Consider the following 24,685-nt stretch of genomic DNA (forward strand, 5'->3'; position numbering starts at 1 on the left):
CTGAAGTAGCCTGGGGTTACAAGCTCCCAGGTAAACCACATACTCACGACACACTCTGGGGTGTGTAGCTGTGAGCGTCTCTGGTCCCCCAGTCACCTTCTTTCTTCTGCATGGAGTCTCCCTCCCTGACTATCAGCAGACATTCAGCAAGCTCGTGTGCCAGCTAGCCTACTGAGAACATGCTAAGAAAGGCCCTTCCCCTCCAGGAAAATGTGTCACTGAGTCATCCAAGATGACCCCTGGCTGATACTATGAAAGAGTCATGCAGGATCACCAGACAGTGGGGAAAACTTGTGAGACCCACAAGGCCAGCATTGTCCTGAGGGAAGTCCCCAGCCCCTACTCCATTCCCACTGGCTCACTCTTCCAGAGAAGTATGGTTTTGCAAACCTACACACAAGTCTTTCCCAAGTTCCCAGCAGCTATTTTTTTTTTTTTTTAGATTTATTTATTTTATGTATGTGAGTACATTGTCACTGTCTTCAGACACACCAGAAGAGGGCATCTGATCCCATTACAGATGGTTGTGAGCCACCGCGTGGTTGCTGGGAACTGAACTCAGGACCTCTGGAAGAGCAGTCAGTGCTCTTAACCGCTGAGCCATCCCTCCACCTCACCTTGCCCCCAGCAGCCATTTTTATGGTGTTCTACTCTGCTGACATAGGAGCTGGTTACCTGAATGGGGGCAGGCAACCAAGACACCTTTTAATATCTTGGGCTCAGGAAGCCAGGGGTGCTGAGAGGACCCTCAGTGGACATCAGCCACCTTCCTCCCTTACTTTATAGAAGAGGAGACTAAGGCCCAGAAAAAGGACTTTCCCAAGTTTACCCTGAGCCAGGCTGGGATCTGAATGGTGTCTCCCAGGCTAAGGTGGCTTACACTGCTTCACTGTGAGGGAATCTGGAACCACAGCCACCACGGCCCAGCTGAGCCCACACCACCGGCTGGCCTCATGACCTCAGGGCAGATAAGAATTGTCTAATTGCCTCAGTTTCTCCACTGATAAAACAAAGACTGCCTATGTGGCTATGATGTGAGGGCCAGGACTCTACCCTTCCACACAGGGAGTTCAGCCATGAACTCAGTGATTTCAGCCATGTTGCCTTAGGAGTGAATCCTTGTCAGGTTGTGTTTGGTGTCGGGGCAAGTCTCTGAGGAGGGGAGGGGAGGGGAGGGGAGGGCCGAGCCAGCATTACAACGTTCTCATGCTATCATCCTTGCTGCAGAGATCATATTTCTGAGGGCTGTCACACCGCTGTACCCTGCCAACCAGGCCGACATCATCTTCGACATCACAGAAGGGAACCTTCGAGACTCCTTTGATATCATCAAGCGCTATGAGGATGGCATGACTGTGGGTGAGTGACCCTCTGAGGAGCCCAGAGCATTGGCCGAGGTCATCTGCACCCTCCTCACTCCCATCAGAGGCCAATTCTACCAGGCCACCAGGTCCTAGCCAGCAGCCCCTACTCAAGTCTGGGCATACACCCTGGCCATATGACTGACTTCCTGTAAACCCTGTCAGCCTCAGTCTTGCCCACTTACAGAGTAGGTGGATGAAATAGATCCTGCATCTCAAGGCTGTGCCAGAGCCAGGCATTATGCCTTGGTTAGTGGGAGCTTTTCTGTCTGATATTCCCATTGTGCCGTGAGAAGACAAACAAACTGGGCTTCAGAAGACCCCAGATCTAGTCCCAGCCATGCAACTAACTACCTTGACTTAGCATGCAATCTTGAGCCATTTGTTACCCCTCCCCAGCTGTCAGGGGGTAAGAGCCCAGCTGCCACCGCTTACCCTTTTAGTGTGTGGAGTCTGCTCTTCTTGCTCCCAGCAGTCAGTGTCTCAGAAACACTAAGGAGGCTGAGGCAGGGACAGACAAAGCACCTTTCTGTGTTGGTTTCATCTGGGCGTGGTGAAGAGGGAGTGGAAAGGATGACCCAGACACCAGGACAGGAGCTGGTGAACACCCACAGAGGAGATGTGAGGGAAGCCAGGAAGCCACACGATCTCTGTTAGGGGGGCCGTGGTCCCTACTGCTGTCTGTGGGCCTTGAATACGACCTGCTCACCTTGAAAGCCCCTGAGAGGCTATTTCTATATCTTCTCAGCTAAACTGCCGGAGTGGGCTAAGCTGGAAAGTTAGGCAGGGTTGAGTCCTGGTATGATGGCACCAGTGCCTGGTGGGTCATGACTACACCCAGAGGGTCACTCCACTCTGTGACCTTTGTCACAGTAGCTCTTCAGAACGGTCTTTAAGTAACTTTTATTCATGGCGATGGAAAACAGTCTCATCTGAGACTTCTGACTTAGATTTACGCTCTGAACACTTTGAAACATTCCACCTCCCTGCTGGAAATCAGTTTTCATTGTATTCTAGTCTCAGGCTATAGAGCTTGTGAGGGCTGGATCGGAGCAGAACCTTTGATGCTTTGGCCTCCAGGTGGCGCTGTTGGATCTCCGAACCTCCATCCCGGCTCTTTCCCCAACCCCGACAGTTGCTAAACTGGCAGCTAGAGAAAGGGAATCGTTATTCTCCTGTTGCCAAAGAGCCATTTATAGCAACTTTACAAGCTCTTAAATGGGTTTGCATGTTGTAAACACGGCTGAGTCATTTGGGGGCTCACCACCCCCGGCCTCCTCCTCCGCTGTTTGGCAGCAAGGATAATTAGTTAATTACAATTAATGGTTCAGCAGTCCTCTCAGAGATTCCAAGGAGAGGGCATGCAGCCTGGCCGCCAGCCATCGTAAGTCTCACCTTCAGCTATGGACGAGGGGAGGTGTTGTATACGTGTGTGGGGGTGTGGCGGGGGTGGTGGTAAGGGTTTGTCCTGCTTCAGGTGTGGGTGAGAAATGAGTAACACTGGCACTGGCCTGCAGAAGCCCCTAGTGCTTGCCCTGTGAATGACCTGTTTGCTATGGCCTGACACAGCCTGGGCTGCTGTGGTTATAACCATAGACCCTTCCAGTTTACTTGCTTTCTGTTACTCTGTGAACACTTGAGTTATTGGCCCTGCCTGGTCTGTGTTTATAGAGATACATGCTACCCCTCCTCCATGCTTGCCTTTCCCCAGAATAGAGCACTGGGCCATCAATATACTGAGACTTGCAAGCCTGCAGGGCCTCGTCAAGCCTCCTTAGCTCACCCCAGCTCTCTCAGGAACTGGCCCTCCCCGACTCCACATCTATTCTCAGCTAAATTGTTCCTAGAGTGGTAAGCTAGGCAGTTGGGCCGAGGTGAGTCCTGGTATGATGGACCACTACCCAGTGATTGGGTCATGACTGCACCCCAGACAGAACAATCCTGGGTGTGTCTGGTTTTTGGCTTTCCCATCTGCTACATCCAAAAATCCTGCTTGTGTTAGAACCGGGAGGCCTCATCTTTTCCAACCACTTCCGAAAAAGGAGAAAAAAACACAGGCCACTGGGGGATGAGGATGCCAGTCCTTTCCTTGTGATTTGAGGGCCCAGCTGGCCGTGAGATAGCTCCAGGTGTGATGAGTGACCACAGGTAACCTTCAGGCAGTGGGCGTCTCGGGAATGGAATGCAGTCTCGGCCATGGGGAATGAATGTTCCCCTCACCGCACTTGGTCATGGGTGCCCTGATCTTTGGAATTCTAAGCTTGGGCAGCATGGGGGTGGATCCCCAGCCCTCGGAAATTCCTGGGGCTCATCTTCATCTCCCTGCCTACTGAGTAGCCCAGCCTTTTCCACTCCTCAGCAAGTTTACAGGGTGTTCCATCTGGTGCATACATCACCTGCCGGGTGGAGAGAGACCAGGTGGGGCACGTTGGTACTGAGTGGGGACGAAAGCTGTGTTTGTGGTTGGGTTCTGCTTTCAGTCTTCTTGTTTTATGGCCTCAGTTCTCCGCTTGGAACATCTACCCTGAGATTGCCTGCAATCTAGTTCCTTTCCCCTTTTCTGCCCAGAAACATCTCTGTGTACCTGGGGATGTCCCTCTAAGAGGTAACCCTGGTACATGGCTCCAGTCCTGACCATTGGGAGGATGGAGTTTTCTCCTGAGTTTTGGCCTTAACATGAAGCAACCCTAGGAATGGGGTTTAGGACTCATGGCTTCTTGCCACCGCTGCAGACTCTCGCCCCCGCGTTCTTGTTCAGTCCTTGCAAACATGACTGCTAGGAATGGGACAGGAAGATCTCCCCGTTGGGCAGAGGAGGGAACGGAGTCCAATGACCTCGTAAGACTGTTGTAACAGCAAAACATGGGGCTGGGTATCTTCCGATTTATTTTGAACAGCGCAGTACTCGCTTCAGGCCATGCTTTAAGCAATAGGCTTGGCCCTCAGCAAAAGCATGGTTCAGGACTATGTAGGCCTGCCACTTGCTGCTAACCATCTAGACTCAAAAGGTTCCTGTGTCCCTGGCAATGGGCATGAGCCTGTATATGGCCAGGCCAGGGCACCTGCTTGCTCACTGGACTGGATGAATACCTGCCTGTCTAGGCCACAGCCTGGTGGACACTCCCTACAAAGGCTTCCCTAGAGAGGCAAGGCCCAGGCAGAGTCTCCTCACATACTCAGGAGTCCTAGTGAGCCTAGTATTCGGGAACCAGCATTCAGTCCCTGGAACATAGGGAAATTATCTCCACTCAGGGATAGGGGAGCAAGGGCAGGCAGTGGAGTAGACGTAGCAGGAATGTGGGGTTCCCCAGAGCTAGAACCCACAGAAGCCCAGTGCTGGCATAGACAAAGTTCTCCAAGCTTGGAAGTCACACAGAAGTAAGCAGCAGGTGATGAGCCTTTGACCCCTGTGACCACGGCATTCAGGCCCTTGAAAGTGACAAGTCGGTGAAGTGCTTGAGAGAGCAGGTGTGGAGGAGGCGGGGTTGGGGGGTGGCACTAAAAAGGCCGGGCTTCCTCTAATGTCGTCCTTGGGTTTTAGGGGATCAGGGAGATGCTGCTCAGGGCAGAGCTGATGCCTCTGCAAAGCCCCTTTGCATTCCTCTCTCTCCAGCTGTCAGTGAGACTTGAGGGATGCTCCTCCAGCCTGTGGAGAAACACTCTATAAATGCCTGGGGCACGCTCAGGCCACCACAGAGCCTCCGTATCCTGCTCGGGAGTTCACACTTCACTCTGCAGAGCCCAGGCTGCAGTCAGGGTGCTTTGAGAAGCTGAATAGAGTGAGTAATGGGGAACCCTGGCCACGAAAATTGTGGGCCACTCACTGTCAGCCTGAGCCCTGCCTGAGCCTCTGGGGGTTTCGAGGATACCCAGGCTCTTGGCCTCCCTTTAGCTTGCCCTACATGAAGCTTCTCAACTCTGTTTTTCTAGAAGTGAAAAATAGAATCTATCTAGAATAAGGTGTCAGCTTTGCCAGAATTTCTACCAAAGCCTCACCAAAGCCAAGAGGAGCTGAGAACACTCAGCTGATACATTTTTATCTGTCTGTTCGTTTATGGGTTTTGGTTTTGTTTTGTTTTGTTTTGCTGCAGTCTAATTTTGCATTGCCATCCTGACTCTGTACCACATTATCCTCCACAGGACCGTTAGATGCTTGAAAGATTGCCTAATAGTTATCTATAGACAGTTGTGACGGTGCCAATGTTAACAGTGGGGCACACAAGGCAGGCTGCTTGGAAGAGGTGTTGGAGGACTACTTTAGACCCAAGGCCACTCCACTTCACAGTCACTTTATAGACCCCTATGAGGTCACCATGAAGCGCATTTCTTGGCAGTAAGCACCCGATGGTGTCTATCCCACTGGTGTACACCAGCACCAGGAAGATCTGGTCCCATGTAAATAAATACTCTTGGGATTCTGGATCCAACCGGACAGTTAGGAGTAAAGACATTCTAAGATCCATGGGACCAGGAGATGGGGTTCACTTGGGGTGAGACAGGGTACTGGAATACACACAATTCTATGCCTGGCTAGTACCCATGAGTCTCTGCTCTAGCAGGTGCTACCCCAGGACTTGTGAGGACACTCAGTGTCATGTCCTTCTGCCCTTCCCTGCCCCCGCTTTCCCCAGTGCCTGAGCAGTTCCAGGGTTGGGAACTGAGGTTGCTGTTGGGGTTGCTAGTGATCTGGGAAGGCTGTTTGAAAGCTGAGCAGAAGCCTCCCAGCTGGAAAGAGCTCTGGTCGGCTGCTGTGACCACCCTCTCTGCCCTTCACACCCATTTCTGAGCAAGTCCCAAAGTCTGACTTAGTGTGTGTGCAGGGCTATGTAGGGGGTGCAGAGCAGCGGTGAGCGTGTGTGGGGAGTAATGAACGGGAGGCTGAATGTGTGGATGTACATGCTGCTTGATTCTTGATTGGTTCCCTGCTCTGGCTTGCAGGCGGCTTACCGTGTAGTAGTATAGCATCAGGGCTGGGCCTCATGACCCTAGTGCCACCTCAGATGCAGGCACCTGATGTCAGGAACTGTCAATCAGCCTGTGCACTGAACCCCTTTATCAGTTCCAGATGCAGACTCAAGGATGCTAACCACTCTGGACTGGCATGGTTGTTTACAGAGGAAAAATGGGAAGTGCCTGTCTGAGTCCTCTGGCCAGCTAGCAGTCAGGCCTGGAGGTCTGTTCTCAGTTGTCCTCAAGCTCCTCATCCCCTAGATGGCTTTGGGGACACAGCTTCTAGATATCTCTGGGGAGAAGAAGGGTGGCCTCCTCAGCCCTAAACATGGGTGTGGCTGACCAAGCCCCATGCAGCTAGGAAAGTTGGAATGCAAGATGGAAAGATGGGCACTGTTGCTGTGTTAGGTTAGGAAAGAGACACCCTGATTAGAGTCCCTTTTACTGTGGCCCAGAAAGGGATTTGTGAGAGGACTTCATGTGTCGGGTGCATAGAAGACTATAGAAACCCAGTGATGATGGGTCTCTGGTGTCATATCTGAGAGTGGCTATAAATGCCAGACCTGCCTAGGGTGGAGTGGAAGCAGGGCCAAGTTCGTGGTCAGGTGGGACACAGGAGGAACACAACTGAATCCAGGAAGAAGCAGGTACAGTTGATCCCTCACAGACTCCAGAGAAGAGATGGTGTCTCACGGTACCAGCAGCAGAGCAGTTCCGACGCACATGTTCAGCTAACCTGAAGGGTAAGTTAGGGAGGTGCCTGGGCCAGAGTCTTTGTTAAGGTCCATGGGTGCAGCTGATAAGTATAGATCAATCAGGCATGAGCCCCACGATGTCACCCTGTGACGAAAGGGTCATCACAGAGGCCTATCTGCACAGTGCATGTAGCCTGTCTGTCTTATAGGGAGATGTCTCTAAGAGGAAAAACACCTGCATGGCCCACACTGAAGTTTGGGGTGGGGGGGGCGGGGTACAAAACTGGAGACCGTGTCTAAGGATCTGAGTCTCATTGGTGAGAAATGGTCTAGCCAGTATTCAAAAATAGACACTGATTGTAAACAAAAAAGCATTCCGTGTTTCCGACATCACCTGGGCACAAGTGTGTTCCCCATCCCTAGTGTTCTCCCACACCCCACCTTTTTTTTATTTATTGCCCTTGATCTGAAATAGAGATTCCCTTTGATGCACTGGCCTGATACTGGTGACAGTCCTCCTGCCTTAGCTCCCCCAAGTGCTAACATTAGAGGTATGGCCGCCTATGCCCCGCCCCTGCACCCTCTCTTAAAAGTCATGGAAATACTTTTCATTCTGAACTCATACTTAAAGTCTCATCGGTGGCTGCACGGGGTACAGGTTTCATCAACTGAAGCATACAGTTTGAAAACTACCGAGGGCTGGTTGCTTCTTTTAGGGTCATGTACAATTGATCCCAAAAGGCTCTGATAAGAGCTGTCCTGGACTTGATTTGTGGGTCTTCACTTCCAGTTTTGTAGCTTCAGGCTGATTACACAGATTCACTGGGCCTCTGTTCTCATCTCAAAAGATCCACACTGTAGTTCTTGCCCCATGGGACCATCCAGGTGGTGTGTGTATTTAAACACAGGATTAGAATACCCTGCCTGCGTGAGCTGTTAACAAATGAGCTTTTTGGGGAAACTCAGAGCACCCTTGGGTGGCAGTACACACGTGGTTTAATGAGACAGTGTAGGGCTGTTCACTCTAGTTCACTGCCTGGGAACAGTTTAACAGGCATGCCTGATAGCCTGGGCCAGTGAGTCTGGCCCGGCCTAAAGCAAAATGGAGGGCATGCCTCCCATGTCCTGCCAGTCTTGAATTACCTTACTCATCCCACAAGGGCAGGTGTGACCCTGCCCTGTGCCAGGCCCTGCACCAATGTCTGGGAAGCAGCTCCACTCACCTGCTTTCAGAAGACTGCCCACCAGCTTCTCTAACAGGAATCCATTGGGTTTCCACGGCTGAAGGTGGTTGGTTTTTAGAAGCTGGCTACGTATCTCAAGAGGGTGAGAATCATATGTGTCAGGACTGCCATGGGCAGTTGCATGTGCTATACATTATAAAACACTAGGGATGCCATTCCTATCTTAGTCTGTATGCAGTGTACAACCTATACACCTGTACACCATGGCTCCAGAATAGAGCCAGAACTGACTCAAGACTTAGGGTTTTGCATTCGTAGGCTCTTTGGCGTCAGTTCCTCATTGTTGGCCGAGCTAGGAGGATCTGAACTGCCTCTTTAAACCATTACCTTCTAAGGGGTTAAATATGAGAGACTGACCCTGCCCTGAAATCCAATTTGGCAGGTTTGGCCTGGGATCAGTGGGCACTGCAAACGACATTCAGAAACTCCACCTAAAACAACAGTGCAGCCATCCCTGCCCAGTGAGGAGTGATTGGCCCTGTCCTGGCTTTCACGGCAAATCCCAGGGATTAGGCGCCTTCTCTTCTCTGGGAGGCACAGCCCTGTCACCCGGGGCCACACCCTGGCCAGCAGCCAACTTGCTTCCCGGGTGAGGGGCCCAGCCTCCTCCTCCTCAGTCTGGGATGGGCCAGGGCTTGACTTTGCCACGAGGCTGGCAGGAGGTACAGGCAGGGCAGGGGGCAGGGAGGTGTATTTCTCAAAGGGGGCCAGACAGAAGGGTAAGAAGAGGACAGACACCTTTTGTGCTCTCGGGGGGTGGGGGGGTGTCACCTGTGGAGCAAAGGTAGGATCTACTCACTGTCTAAGGCCTCTCAGCAACATAGCAGATGCTTAAAGGTCTCCTGAACATGAGACATATGCCCCCAACCCACAGGCATGGATATGGGGAAGAGCTCAGTGGGGGTGTGGTCTCCGCCAGGGGCCTACTGAGGTGATGCTACAGTGCAATAAAGAACAGCCAAGAGTCCCAACCCTTGCCCAGGTGGCTCCAGATGCCCCCTGGGATCCTACTAGGTGTGGTCTGAGTGGTTGTCCAATGGTGGCAGTGTTGCCTTCCCTGTAGGGACAGCTCTGGGATTCCTTAGGCCCATAGCCTAGCCTAACTGATGGCCAGCAGCCCCCTGCAGCTACCACTCCATAAGAGGAACAGATGATATGATGGGGTGCCCCACCCAAGCTAAGCACTAAATATGCCATCATCCAGTGACAAGAGCTAGGCCATTGAAACTGTGTGGGTGGACCTGTCCCAGTTCCTGAGAAAGTTGGACCAGGATGATGCCTGCCTCACTCCTGGGCAATGGTGATCATTAAGGTTAGACTGGAAGGCTAGCCTGGCAAGTATCTGGACAGTTCATCCTCTGAGCTCACTTGGTCCTTGTAGAGATGTGCCTATACCTGGGGACTGTAAACTGCAGGTACATGAGGGTAGGATGTCTATCTGAACAGATGACAGGCACAGGTCTTGAAAAGGTATGTCTTGCAGAGTCAGTGAGGAGGTCTAAAGGACCAGATGTAGCAAAGGAGCATCTATATGCTCCCTTTACCCATCTTAGAGTGAGACCCAATGATGTCTAGAGATGAATGATAACACAGCTAACAGGTGGGGCTGCAGGTGGGCCATGTGCGCACACTGCTGAGACAGGCCTCTGAACAAGCCAGATGTGAACCCTGGGAACCTTGGAATACTGCTCTAACCACCAGACCCCTCCTGTGCTCATGGCTGCTGGCACATGGCTCCTGCCCTGGAGCTGCCTCCCAGACAGCAAGTCTCCATCACCTTGCCATGGTGTGGCCTGGCAGTACTACAGAGCCCAGGATGCATCCTTGTGAGGAGTGGGCTTGCCCGCTGTGGTTGACAGAGCTCAGCCTCCACTCTTCTGCCACCCACTGGGTGGCTCCCTCCCTGCCGATAGCCAGTGTTAATTTTGTCTCTCCCTGCTGCCTGGATGGAGGGATATCTGCAGCCTAGATCTGCTGCTCCCTCCTGCTCCTCTCCTCAGAACAGTGAGCACAGGGGACAGTCTTTCTGTCCTGATCACTGTAGAGTTAAGCAGTGCCTAGCTAGAACACCCAGGCTTTAGGCTTTAGTGCCTAGCTAGAAATACCCAGGTCTGCCCACTGGCACCTCCAGCCTTGCCTCTCACAATTGCTAACTTTTACTGTTGTGCCTACCCCAGCCAGCTGCACCCACACCCCAAACACACACCAACCTCTCTCCACCTCTTTGTCCTCTTAGTAAACTATTCATCTTTTACAGTCGACCTCAGGCTGTTCTCTGGGACACAGTTGGGAACAAGGCGGTCTGAGGGAGGGACAGATGTCCCTCCTGTGTTGTACACTTTTTAATCCCACTGCAGAGTGTGATACGATCTGGTGGTGACCAGAACTTCAGAAAGGGAGGTGGCATAGGGACAGGGAGGATATACCACTTCAAATATGAAATACTGGGGACAATTGGCAGACAGAGAAACCCAGGAAATGAGCCTCAGGCAAGCTGGAGGGAGAGCACTGGAGGCTGAGAGAACAGACTGCACAAAGCCCCAAGGCACATGTGCTCGCTGTGCAGAGCTGCAGCTAACACAGAGGAAGAATGAGATGGGACCTTGGGACCTCAAAGCCACAGGAAAGCCTTTGCTGTGAATTTCCACTGAGCAATGCAGGAAGCTCACACACAGAGAGGCTCTTCTAGGTGCCCCCCTGGGATGGCTGCCACCATCCTCCAGGAGGCCAAGATGAGAGTGGCTCTAACCACTGGGGTCTGGTAGGAAGAAGGGTGGGGTGTGGACACATAGGGTTATGGTCAGATTGGCAGGTCATATTTTCTTATGGGCTAGTGGGGACTTGGTTTTGGTGGCAGGTATCTGGTTCTAACAGCTGTAAGATAAGTGTCCAAAGCGGTGGTGTGGTGACAGGAAGGTATAAGGTTAAGAGCTGTTCCTTCAGATGTTGAGTCTGAAACACTTGTCAGATACCCTCAGAGATGTGACAGGAATGATGGGCTAGATCCCTCTAGAAGGCAAGGTAGTAGGGCCTCAAGAGTGGTTGAGCTCATTAGCATGGTGAGAGGAAAGACAAAGAAGGGCCCAGACAAGCCAAGATGGTCAGAGGTCACGAGACCAGAAGTAGCCAGCAGCAGGGTCAGGGTAAGGACCTGGAACCCAGGAAGGGCTGCTAAGCTGTACTCAGGACAAATGAGGGCCAAGGACTCATCATTGGGCTGCCTCCCCTCCTTGTTTCTTGAGCGCACACACAACGTACATGTGTGTACATATATATGCACGAAAACATCTTCTAGGAGGTACCAGGCCCTCACACCCTTCTAAAACGTGGGGATGAAGGGGCTGCAAGCTCCAGTGGAAACAATGAGGCCTGGCTCAAGGGACTGTGTGGAGGAGAGAACTCTGATAATAAGAATTTTTGGTGACGAGTAAGCGAGCTCAGGGCTGGAAGAAAGTATCAGTGGAGAACCAGAACCGCTCCAAGTCCCTGGCTCTGGGGAGGTGGGTAGGGTTTGGGAATAGGGTTTGTCATTATGACTGTTAAGTCTCAAACTCGGGACAAATGGCTGAGGTGCTCATTAATAGATCAGACTGGACTTGGCTGTCAGGTCCTCCCAGCATCCCTTAGTCCCTACCTGTTACAAGGCCCTCCTAACTGGTAGACTCCAGCCCCTACCCTAACTATCTCCAACCCAGGAGCTAGGCTGCTCTTCTCTATGTAATCCCACCATTTTGGTTACCTGACCTTTTTATCTTCCCTTTACCCTCCTGGTCTCTTGGTCTAGCTCTCCTCTTTCTTCTCCCCCCTGTCCTCCCATGGCTCAGGGTCATGTCCACTCTGGACTCTCCCAGATGTCCACACCTCTGGCTATGCTTGTCCTCATATCTACCATAAACTTCTTCTCCATCAGACCTAGGTGGTGTCATGCCCTTTCCTTTTTTTTTTTTTTTTTTTTTTTTTTTTTTTTTTTTTTTTGATTTCTTTTGTTCATTCAGTGACAAAATCCTTGAGAGAAACAGGAGAGATTTCCTTTCAGCCCTCAGTTCTCAAGGGCACAGGACAGCATGACAGAGAGGGCACGGTGGATTCGCTCACCTCATGGCAGCTAGGAAGCAGGGGACGGGCAGGGGGCACCAGTTCTGCCTTTCTCCCTTTATGTCTGGGTCCCCATCCCATGGGTGGCCCCCCACACCCCAGTTAATCCTCAGGGAAACCTAGAGGTGTGCTTCTCAGTCTCCTGAGTGATTGTATATCAGTTACGCTGAGTGTAGAGGCTGACAACCACAGGGAGGAAGGAGAGAGGTTCAGGAGAGGTTGGGAGACCCTGCAGGTAGGTGAGGAGGACTAACTAGGGTCAAGGCAGGGACATAGGAAAAGGACACAGCACCTTGCTCCTCCCACTACAATTACACCTTTGACCAATTCAGTACAAGTAGGAGCAAATCTTCCAGACTGTTGCCCAAACCTTCCTTGCCTTTCTTTTGTTAAAGCCGCATGGCTCAGGGGAAGGCACAGTGGCCCAGGTTCCAGTCGATGTCCTGGTTTACATCTTCCTGGCTTGCGTCTTTCTGGCTGTGTGATCTTCAGGGAGTCGCTCCGCCACCTGAATTTTATTCCCCCCCCCTCAATAACCCACAGAAAACAGTAGTACTGGTCCCAGTCACGGCCAGTGGTTCTTAGCATGTGCAAGCCCAGTGCCGCAGAAATGCCAGTTCCCTGTCCCAGACGCAGGTTGGGGAGGTGTAGAGCCAAGCTGGATCTCTTCACATTTCTTTTCGTTTCTCACCAGGGCAGCTACGCCCTGGGCTTTACCTCCTCCACTTGGCTGCCTGCAGGTGTCTGCTTGATGTATCTGCTTTTGCTCACTGGAGACTTGGGGTGGGGTACATTTATAATAATCCCAAAATATGGCTGATGAGTTTTGCTGAAACATGTTGAGTGAGTGACATTTGGTATTTTAAATATGCAGCCTAGACACCTGTCCTCCTTCCTTTCCGGCCATTATAGGGTTTCTCGGGCAAGCAGGGAAGGCAGGGTGTGGGGAGTTCAGACACAGCCCTAATTCCTGGTGTGATGGCTTTAAAATTCCAGATACCTCTGCCGAGTTCACTGAATGATTTTTTTTTTTTTTAAAGGAACTATTTATTTTGTTTCGCATGTTTGAGTGTTTTGCCTACATATGTGCACCCCGTGCATACCTGGTGTCCACAGAGGTCAGAAGAAAGTGTTAGATGCCCTGGCACTGAAATTATAGATGGCTGTGAGCCACCATGTGGGTTCTGGGAACCAAACTGCAGTTCTCTGAAAGAGCAGCAAGAGGCCTTAACCACTGAGCCATCTCTCCAGCCCCTTGCTGGAGTATTTTTGAGTCAGGCCAGGGCAGGAAGCATCCATGAGTTATGCCACGTAGTGAGCTGTGCTTTGGGATCAGTCCTACCTGGACTGGGACTCCTGGCCCTGGTGGCTGGAATTTGGCACATCTTACTCTCAGAGCTTCACCTTTGGTGCCTCCCTCCTCATGGATGAAGCTGGTCATCTTCACAGGTCAGTGGTGGGGACCAAATTCAGCCTGGTCACAGGGGTCTTCCCCACCCCTGTCCTGTCGACTCTTTCCCCACCCAGCTGTACCCTAGTTATGTATAGATTCAAGTCAAGCACTCCTTACTCCCCCCAAATGCAAAATGCTCCAAAAGCTGAAACCTGATGGATGTCTGAGACCGCGAGAAGAATATCACACATGGTGAAACTCGTCTTCATCTGCAACATCCTGAAAGAGATTGCATACATAGCCGTGTGTAGAAGGCAGTTATGAAACAGATGAACTTCACGTTCAGATGTGGGGTCCTTCCCGGCTTCATCTGCAACATTCTGCTGTACATCAGGACATGTGTGTGCAGACATCCCTATAGACCCCCGGGTGTTCAGGATGGGAGAGCTAGCTGAGCCAACAGTATCCCCTCCTTGACTTTAGCTCCTTGCTCTGGCTCATGCTACCTGCCACAGCTGTGGTTCTAATCCTGGGAGGTTTGCTGGACCTGGTGACATTATCTTTCCAGTGTCTAGCATGGGGGGGGGGGGGGGGGGGTAGGTGGCCACTGAGGCCAGACAGTGAGCCCAATACGTCCTTACTGCCCATTCTCCTCCCAGGTGGTCACCATCTGAAATGTCAACACTTTGGGCCATTGGTCAGTATTTCTCAACAATTTCCCACTTTATACATTACATTCAATGCTTGACCCCATGGTTCACGCATTCAGCCCCCGTTCATTGAGTAAACCAGTCACTGAGAAGCTCCAGGAACCAGGCATGCCTTTACACCAAATGCACTATATCCCTAGTCTGGCTGCAGGGAGGGATAGTTTCTTATTCTCTGCTTGGTGATGACATGTAGCTTTCAGATTGTCACGTGTGTCTTTCCCCACTCAAGCCTCGGTCTGTTCCCTTGCTACAGGATCACACGCAGTGTCTTGATTCATCATCTTGTTAGTTGAAATACTCTGACAGCCCGGTCCACTCCATTACACTCTGTCAGTTCAAATCACAGCACTGAACTAAAGACCACATGAGGCCTTGGATAAGGTCACACAACTGGCCAGCACAGAGGCAGCCCAAGAACCAGAGGGTATGACTCCAGCTATCTGGATAGAATGTCTGAGAGCCAGTCAGGTGTGCGGAGAGCCCAGACGAGTTTATGTCATTTCAAGTGGTTGACAGACAACTGAATACATTACATGGAAGGAGCTTGGGTGGGCCCAGGGGGTGAGTGTGAGGAGCACCAACCCCAGGAGACAGACTTCCCCTTCTGGACCTGTGGACTTTGTGTTCAGGATCAAGAATCCCAGAACATCAGCTTCGGGTTACACAGCAGAGCGGAGACATGAAGGTGAGCTGCCCCAGGGGGCTACATTTTTCAATGGGGGAAAAAACAGACTTAATTATATCTCTAAGAGGTACAGACACGTTGAGGAGGAGTAGCAGAAGCGCCTGGGACCTGGAGCAGAAATGCCTAAGATGAGGATTTAGAAGGTTAAAGCTGTTGAATTTGGTAGCACCATACCTGTGTGTGTGTGTGTGTGTGTGTGTGTGTGTGTGTGTGTGTGTGTGTTCAAGCACATGTGTGCATGGTCATGTATGTGTGGTTACACATGTGAACACAGGTGTATACATGCATGGTGTATTGGTACATGCATGCACATTGTATATGTGGATGTCAGAGAACAATCTTTACTGTTGGTCCTTAGGCACGGTCTACCTTTTGTTCGACACAGGGTCTCTCATTGGCCTGGAATTTTGCTGAGTAGGTTAGACTAGCCGGGCATTGAGCTCCAGGGGTCCACCTGTCTGCCCCACATCTGGCCTTCACTAGGATCACAGTGCTTGTCACCACACATGGACCTTTAATGGATGCTGAGGAGAATCCTAACTTAAGTCCTCCTGATTGCAAGGCAAGCACTTTACCCAACAAACCATCTGTTCAGGCCCCCTTTCCCTTTTTCCAGAGCCATTGACAAGGTGATAACACCCCTCCCAGTGGGATGGGTCTGTCAGGCTAATGGAAATGGGTTGTTTGCTGCTACGCAGGTCAAATAAATATGCCCTCAGCCAAAGCCTGTCATCGTTCCCAGTGCTTGCAGGACAAACATTTGTGTTTGTTTGTTTGTTTTTTACATTTTGAATTTTATTAAATTTTGTACAATATATTTTGATTGTATAATTTTCTATTCTCCAATTCTTTCCAAGATTCTCCCCACCTCTCTACTCAGCCAGCTTCATGTTCTTTCTCTCTGTCTCTCTGTCTCTCAAAAAAAAAAAAAAAAATCAATCAAACCATTACAACAACAACAAACAGCGCACACAGAAAAAAACATGGAGTCTATTTTGTGTTTGTCAGCTACTCCTGAGCACAAGGCCTGCCCTGGAGTACGGTTGGTAAACTCAGTGACTTCCTATTGAAGAAAACTGACTTTCCCTCCCCGCAGGTATCAGTTGCAAATAGGTTCTTGGTTGGGGATGGAACTTCATGTCCACTCTCAGGCTCAATGTTAGGGTTTTATCTGGTTTGCATGTATACAGGCCTATGTACCTGTGCTGTCAGTCTCTGAGTTCATATGTTCAGTCTCTTCCCATTCTGTCTGGAAGACTTTGTTTCTCTAGAGTCATACATGACCTCTGGCTCTTACAATCTCTCTGCCTCCTCTTCTGCATAGGTCCCTGAGCCTTGAAGGGGCAGGGTTTGATAGAGACATCCCATTTAGGGCTAGCTGCTCCCAGCTCTCTCAGTGTGCATTGTGCTTCAGTTGGAAGGCCTAGCCTCCTTCGTGGAGTGCTCTAAGAAAGCAAATGCAACAGGCAAACACAGAATAGAATCGTATGGAATGAGAAGTACAATGTTGAGGAAGGTGGTTGGAATGCTTCTCATGGGAAGGTGATGGGAACATGGGGCAGGAGGACCTGAGTTCAGGACAACTGGAGGGAGAAACCATGAAGCACCTCCAGCCAATTTCTGACTCCCAGAATGAGCCTCACAACTTCCAGTTTGTGCCATAGACCACACTAGCCTGTGGGCCCCATGGAGGAAGGGGTTCTATGCTCTTGAAGAGTGTTTACAGGAGTTTTAGACAGATCATACAGAATGAAATGCCACCTGTGAGGCCAGTCGGTGATGCATTCTTAGTGTGGCCTCAAGAACTGACTTCCTTTCCTCTGAATCTCCGTCTCCTTCAGTAATCATGGCTGAACTCCTGCCAGGTGCCTGCCCAAGCCCTGGGGACTGTGGTGCAGGCAGGCATGAGCACAATGCAGTCTGCCCTGAATGAGAGGCAAAGTGGAATGTCCCCTGAAATGGCAGGTAGAGCATTACAGTTGCAAACACATGTCCTTCCTGCTCTCTGGGCCCCTACTTACTCATCACAGCCCAGTTGAAATATTAGTGCCTCTGTAGAAATGTCTTCAAATCTCCCTGTGTAGACTGACCTCTGTTGGATAGAGGAACAGATGGCTGGAAGAAAGGATGAGATACATGGGTTAGATAAATGGATGAGTTGGTCAGTGGGATGGATGGATGGATGGATCAATGGATGGATGGATGATGGGTCAATGGATAGATGGATGATGGGCCAATGAATGGATGAATGGATAGATAGATCAATGGGTGGATGAATGGATAGATGAGTCAGTGGATGTATGGATGGGTCAATGGATGGGTGGATCAATCAATGGATGGATCAATGGATGGATGGATGGATGGGATGGATGGATGGATGATCCACTGATTGGTGGATAAGTAGGTGTATAGATGGATGATACGTGGGTAAAAAGATGGCAGGTGATAGGAAGCTATGAATAAAACGTTGGCACCAGAACCAGCCATTCATTTGGCATCTGTTGAGTGTCAGGCACTGGGGACCATGTGGGTCATTTGTGTCATCTTTCATGAAACACTATGGCATGGTTTCAGTCAAGGTAAGGGTAAGAGTGTGAAAGTCGGGCTTTAACTAGTGAGATAGAGGAAACCTATTATCTGAAAACAGAGGTGCAGGAAAGTGTGCCCTGCTGGGAAGGGTGGGAGCCAGGCCCTCCAAGGGGTCTAGTGTGAGAAAGATGGCTCTGGGCTGAGTGAAGCTGTGGCTAGCTGCAGGTACCACACAGACTTCAGGTCAAAGGGGCAGAAAACAGAAGATTCTGGATGAGCTGGAAGGGACACATTCCTTGAGCCTGCACCCACACAAGCTCTTGCTTCACTCAGGCAGCATCTAGAGCTGTCCTTAGTCATCTTTCTTGCTGTGTGAAAAGACCCTGAGCCTCTGTAGGCTCTGAAAGTGACTCATGTCTGTGATGAGGCTTGGCACCTGGAGGCCCTGTAGTCCTCCTTTGACCAAGGCAGAATTTGCTTTGGTGCTTTGTCCCCCCGCCCCCACCACCTACCATGTGGCTTTTACAAACCAGCCAACAGTATGGAGTTCTAGTCTTCAGATATGACAGAAATGACCCTTCATAGATTCCCTGATATGATGGGTTTAGATGCAAACACTTCCTACCCATTCCTACCCATTGGAGCGTGCAGAGATCACACTGAAATGTTGCTTGTTTTATAGCTAACAGTCATTTCTCTCTCTCTCTCTCTCTCTCTCTCTCTCTCTCTCTCTCTCTCTCTCCCTCCCTCCCTCCCTCCCTCCCTCCCTCCCTCCCTCCTCCTCCCCCTCCCTCTCCCTCCCCCCCTCCCCTCCGTGTGTGTGTGTGTGTGTGTGTGTGTGTGTGTGTGTGTGTGTGTGTGCTGGGGACTAAATCCGGGGCCTTCACACTTGCTGGGAAGTGCTTTACCACTGAGCTGTATTTTCTGGAAACTTTATTTTGAAACAGGACCTCACTAAGCTCCCAAGCTGGCCTTGAACTCTCACTGTAGCCCAAGAAGGCCTTGAACACTTGATCCTCCTGCTCTCACATCCCAAGTGGGTAAGATTGCAGGCCTGCCCCTGCCCCTGCCCCCCCACCCCCCCTCGTTTGTTTGGTTTCTGATTTTGAAGGTTGCTGGGTTTTATGTCTGCCACAGAAAAGGAAATTGAGACTCAGAGCAGTTAAGTAACTTCTCTGATTCAGGTTGGCCATGCTCAATCCCTGTGCACCACACAAGTTCTCTCTTACCTTTCTGACCCAGACCCACCCTCCACAACTACCATTGCATTCACTACATTCTTTTTTATTTAGTGTGTGTGTACATAACACACACACATACATGCACACATGCATGCATCCATGTGGATACACAGAAGACAGCTTTCAGGAGTCCATTCATGCCTTCTACCGTGGGTGCCGGGCACTACACTCAGGTTATCAGGTTAGTGTGCCAGTTGCCTTACCCACTGAGCCATCTCACCAGCCCCGTCTCCATTCTTTTGTTTGTTTGTTTGTTTTGTTTGTTTTTTTTTTGTTTTTGTTTTTTGTTTTTCGAGACAGGGTTTCTCTGAGTAGCCCTGGCAGTCCTGGAACTCACTCTGTAGACCAGGCTGGCCTCGAACTCAGAAATCTGCCTGCCTCTGCCTCCCAAGTGCTGGGATTAAAGGCATGCGCCACCACTGCCCGGATCCCCTCTCCATTCTTAGTATTTCAATGTCAGGAACCTACCACACACCCAGTCATGACTATGTGTCTGAACTGTGGACCCTGTGAGGAGTCCCATGAGATGTAGGAATGTTCACTCAAATAAAATACATTAACATGCATGTCAACCTGTAGGTGTGATAGTATTATCAACATGTAAATATTATTCCAGAATGTAATTATAACATGACCCTTATCATTTAAGATTTTATTCAAGTTGGGCATGGTAATACATGCCTATGATCCCCAAAAATGGGGTCCAGAGGATCAAGAGTTTAAGGTCATGACCCACTACATTTTTGTCTGAAGCCAGCCTGGGTTACATGAGACCCTGCTTGAACCCCACTCCCACAAAGAGATAAGATTTTATGATGTCTATGTTATATATTGAAATCTTATATGTCATTAAATATAATCAACAGTGTGTGTGTACATATATATATTATATTTTGAATGAAATATATAAATGACATAAAATATCAGTATTTACACAAAATATTTTTTATTTTGGAAATTAAGTCTCTGTGTGTATATATGCATGATGAGAGTTCAGAAGAGGCTTTGTATCCCCTCGAGCTGGAGTTATATAGTGTTGTGAGCCATGGGCACAGTGATAAGAACACCCTTGCCCTCCAATGGCTAATGTCACAGTGGCTGGCAGACACCTTGTGGGCCTGAGGCCTACAGGGAGGAAAAGTATCATGTATGAATTCAAAGGAACTTTGACAATATTACAGGCCCAGCCAGCATTATGACCCCATTCAGCCTGGCAGGCAGCCCAGGGAGGGTCCCAGTGGCAGGCAAATGGTGATAAGCCTTTGATAGAAGCCATATTTGCTTATAGGCCTTTGGAGGGACATGGTGGCGATGCTGTGGCCGTAGTAGGGATGAGAAGGGGTTGCTGACCGCCTGTGAGGTCTGTAATGCCCTAGGGAGAAGTCTGTGGGTGATGTGTTGGCAGATGGCATGCTGGGGCTTCTGGATTATATGTTGCAGGAGGTCCAAGGACCTGTCTAGTAGGGGACTTGGGACTGTGTCTCCTGGAGAAGGGGATTGAGGACCCACCCTTGTAATCTTCAAATGTCCCAGGGGGGAAAAAAAAACATTGCTTTTCTTCTCCCTAGGGTCCCGTCTGAGATCTAAGAAGGAAGGATGGAAGGAGAGAAGGCTCAATTTTATTTCAGGCCTTTTCGAGGGCCTTTGAACCACCATTAGACAAATGGTAGTAGAACAGGAAACTCAAGCTCCCCACTAGGGCAGGAGCTGGCCATGTTGCAGACCTGCCTATCCACAAAGCTATACTGGCTGCTTCTCTTCCATTCCAAGCTGTGTGTGACCAGGGGAGATAGTGAGCTCACTGTCACCTATCCTTAGTGACTGGAAACAACCCAGAGTGACCAGGTGGAAGGGGATGGTTACCCTGGTGATTCAAGCGTCTGCCTCGGGCTGCCACTGTAACCTTGAAATTCCCGAGGGAGCTCCTTTCCCAGATACTCATGTTGCCCTGTGCCTGCTGACATCCAACAACATGCCTTCCGCTTTCTCCCCAGGTGTCGTGCGCCAGGTGAGACCCATCGTGGGCCCATTTTATGCGGTCCTGAAGCTGGAGATGAACTACGTGTTGGGGGGCGTGGTTTCCCATCGGAACGTCGTCAATGTGCACATCTTCGTCTCCGAGTACTGGTTCTGAGGGCCGGTTTGCAGCGCAGCCAGGAGTGTAGCCCTCCCCTGGCCACGCCCTTCCACGCCAGTGACTGCTAGGTGCCTATCTATACCTCTCAGGCCTCTCTAGATGTTTCATATTGGTTTGTAAGGCCACGTCCATTAAGCTGAGCCACATCACTGAAGTCCAGCTGATGTACTGTGGTGTTTAAACATCGCTCAGCCACGTGGTTGAATCCTTCCTTTTTTAATGCAAAGGCTGAATCTTGTTCCCTCTTCCTGCCTGTGGGCTAGGCATTGCTAAGGACCAATTGAAGGAGTTTTCAAAGCAGCGCTCCACCTGAAAGCCAAGATGTAGCCAGTTCTCACTGAGTCTGCATGAGGGCTGACATTTTGGTACTCTTTTTTTTTTTTTTTTTTTTAAACCAACTGGGCTCTGTGTGTTTCAAGTTGATGGCTGCTGTAGAGCGACACATAAATAAATGTACAATAAATTCTCCCCAGATGCAGCTGACAAGCATGCCTTGGGGGCACTTAGAAAGTGGATTGCAATTTTGTTCAAAGGAGGGCCCCTTGGTAAAGATGTGAGCTGCTAGGTTTGTGTGTGGCCTGGTATGGCTGTGGGGGAGGCTGGTGTGTCGCTGTGTGTCTGTGGGGTGGCTAGTGTGTCCATGGGGGACACTGGCTTTCTTTGTACCCTGAAGCTGCCTTTCCTCACAAGGGCTTTTGTGGTCTTCCTGACAGCCTACTACACACTCTCCAAGATGGGGCTTCTGCAAGCTCAGAGGTCTTCCAAGAGCTGGAGGACTGCAAATCTCCCCTAAAGCCATTCCAAAGTCTCCCCTGCCCCCAGCGCTCCAGCTTACGGGTGGCAAAAGCTCCCCATTCTGACTTGTGACACATTGTTGTCACAGTGTCTTATTCTGTTGCTATAACAAAACACTCAAAGCTGGGTAATTTACAAAAAAAATAAATGTTTATTTTGGCTTTTATATATATATATTCCTGGAGGTAGGGAAGTCCAGGTGCTGACTTGACATCTGGTAAGGGCCTCCCTGCCGCCATGACGAGGCAGGATGTCATCTGACGAGCAGGAAGACTAGCTCAGGTCTCTTCTAACAAAGCTCCTACTGACCTCCTCTAATCCCAGTACCCTCCCAAAGGCCCTACTTCTAAAATCCATCAACACATGGATCTGGGGATGAAGTTTTTATCGTTTATCTTTCGGGAGACACAGCCACATGCCTGCCCTCTAAGAATCTGACCTGTGTGTGTGTGTGTGTGTGTACATATATATGTGTGTGTAAATATATATATGCCCCATGATGTCTGGCCCTGTCAGGTACCTCTCGAGCTCTGGGATTTCTGACTTGCTTCAAGTCTTATCCCCCATGGTTATCTGGGGCCTCACTAACACTTCCTGTGGTGAAGGGTGGTAGAGGTTAATGTTTCAACGCTAAGAGCACACAGAAACGAAGCTGCTGCTCATGGTATCTCCAAAAGATGCTATGACCGGATCATATGCCTCATACGTGGTACTTTTGTTTATTGGGCGTGGTGAGGCCCAATCTCAAGACAGCCACCTAGGACTCAGAGGGAAACTCTATTGCCCGAGCTCACACAGCCTTTTAGAAACATAGATGGGTTCAAATCCTGGTTGTTTGGCCCTGAACTCTTGATAGTCCATGTGAGACCAGATCCAGTTCAGCTGAGTGTAGCAATGAGCACACATCAGCACCAGTGATGGGCTTGGCAGGCCTCCAGATCAGGCTCCTTCTTTATGCATAGCTCTCTGTGGTAGGCATGGTACTCACACCCATGAGACACAGATGGGCAGGCGTTGTCAGTTGCACTCAGCCCCTACTATGTGCAGTGGTCCCATAAGTACCCATTGTTCTTACAAAGAAATTACCAGCGCCCTCCAACGATGGTGCATCCTTCTTAATTGCCTCCCTAGATACTTGAAGGGCTTCCCTAAACAGAAAGCATTTAGTAAAAGGAACACGTACAGAGATGCCAGTCACTTGCTGATCTTATAGAATGAGCTTCTCATAGAAGGTTCCAGAAAGGTGCGTCACATTGCCCTATCCTAACAGAAAGCTATTGGTTTCTAAAGAAGCTGTCTTAGCTGCTGTTGTAAAGCACCTGAGGAAATCAGTTGGAAGATTTTTGTCAGCTCACACAGAAGTTTCCACCTATGGCCTATTGCTTCAAGGTCTGTGGCAAGGTAGAGCTGGGAACCAGGAAGTAAATAAAGGAAGATGGGGAGGGGCCAGGGACAAGATATTCTCCTCAAAACCATGTCCCCATGCTCTCCTTCCTCAAACTAGACCCCACTCCTGAAGTTCCCACCACTTTCCTAGACACTGTTAAGTTATGAGTCCTTCAGTGGATGAATCCTTTGAGGAAGCCACAATCCCCAGGATTCAGTCATCTTCCAGTGCCTCACCGACCACTGAACATCGATGCACTGGGGACCAAGCCTTCAACATGGTAGCTTCGAGAAACATTTAGTACACAGACCCCAACAGAAGGGAACCTGCACAACTGTACTCAGGAGTTCTGTGGCTTGAAGTAGAGAGATGCTCAGACTAGCCTGTGGCCTTGATAAATACACTCGCTGATAAATGCATGAGAACCAGGAAAGGGCAGCAGAGCCCCTCCCCCACCACCACGCAGCAGACAGAACCAAAGATGGAGAGCCTGCTTTCCCAAGTCCCAGCAAGGTTCTCAGGTCTGCTCTAGCAAATAACCACCTGAAGTCAGCTGTATGTTCTTTGCTTTTTACATATTTTATTCAAAATTTCAAAGACGCATGTTGCATAGTACCATCCTCAGAGCCAAACAGTTGCCATCTCCATGGGTTCAGCTGTACCTGGCTGGCCTTGTTGAGTATGGGCGTTCCCTCTCAAGAGAAGGATCTGAGGGCCCTGGGACCCTCGCCTGAGTATCCAGCCCCTCCTCCCGATCATTTGTATGCAGTTTTCTCTTCTGCTCTAATTGAATGTAGCCCTGGGGTCTTGGGGAGGGGGGATAGTATACAGTCTGGACTAGGGGAAGGAGGCGCCATCTATGCAGCTGTGTAGGAGCCACCATCCATGCTGGATGCAGACCTTCCAGTGTGGCTGCCTGAGGGAGGGCCACCCACACTTCTGCCTGTAACACTTCACCCATGGTTTGTAAGTAAGCCTAATGATTCATTAGTTTATTAGTTCCCAGGGGGAGCTTTGGTTTGTCACTGAGACCCTAGAAGGAGGGGTCTAGTTGCTTTCTTAGTGCTCCATAGAGAGAAAATTCTTGAAATGACACAGCAAGGTTAGAAGGATTTTACAAAGAATGCCAGAACATCTAGCACCTAGACTCTGCTCGTGAGGCGTTAGGGGTCTAGCTGCATTTTGAAAATATGGCAATAGGTGGTCCCAGGCACTGCGGAAGCCGCGGCTTACTATGCAGACATGGCCAAGTCCAAGAACCACACCACACACAACCAGTCCCGCAAACAACACAGAAATGGCATCAAGAAACCCGGGTCACAAAGATAGGAATCTCTTAACGGGGTTGACCCCAAGTTCCTGAGGAACATGCGCTTTGCCCAGAAGCACAAGAAAGGCCTGAAGAAGATGCAGGCCAACAATGCAAAGGCAGTAAGTGCACGTGCAGAAGCCATCAAGGCCCT

The 24,685-nt window shown here is 50.2% G+C and overlaps 1 protein-coding gene across 2 annotated transcripts in view; it reads left to right on the forward strand.

Moving 5' to 3' along the window:
- Positions 1 to 21,550, forward strand: part of Fbln1 (fibulin 1) — a 79,356-nt gene extending 57,806 nt beyond the window's left edge. Inside the window, exons 16-17 of one of the 2 annotated variants that reach the window (XM_034516921.2) lie at positions 1,228 to 1,359; positions 20,898 to 21,550. In XM_034516921.2, the coding sequence (XP_034372812.1) occupies positions 1,228 to 1,359; positions 20,898 to 21,037 (272 nt within the window). In that variant the 3' untranslated portion in view covers positions 21,038 to 21,550. The remainder of the gene's footprint in view (positions 1 to 1,227; positions 1,360 to 20,897) is intronic. The other variant, XM_076911803.1, reaches the window with a different exon arrangement.
- The last annotated feature ends 3,135 nt before the right edge of the window (positions 21,551 to 24,685 follow it).

This window comes from Arvicanthis niloticus, chromosome 13 (genome assembly GCF_011762505.2).
Source record: "Arvicanthis niloticus isolate mArvNil1 chromosome 13, mArvNil1.pat.X, whole genome shotgun sequence".
Classification (NCBI taxonomy): domain Eukaryota; kingdom Metazoa; phylum Chordata; class Mammalia; order Rodentia; family Muridae; genus Arvicanthis; species Arvicanthis niloticus.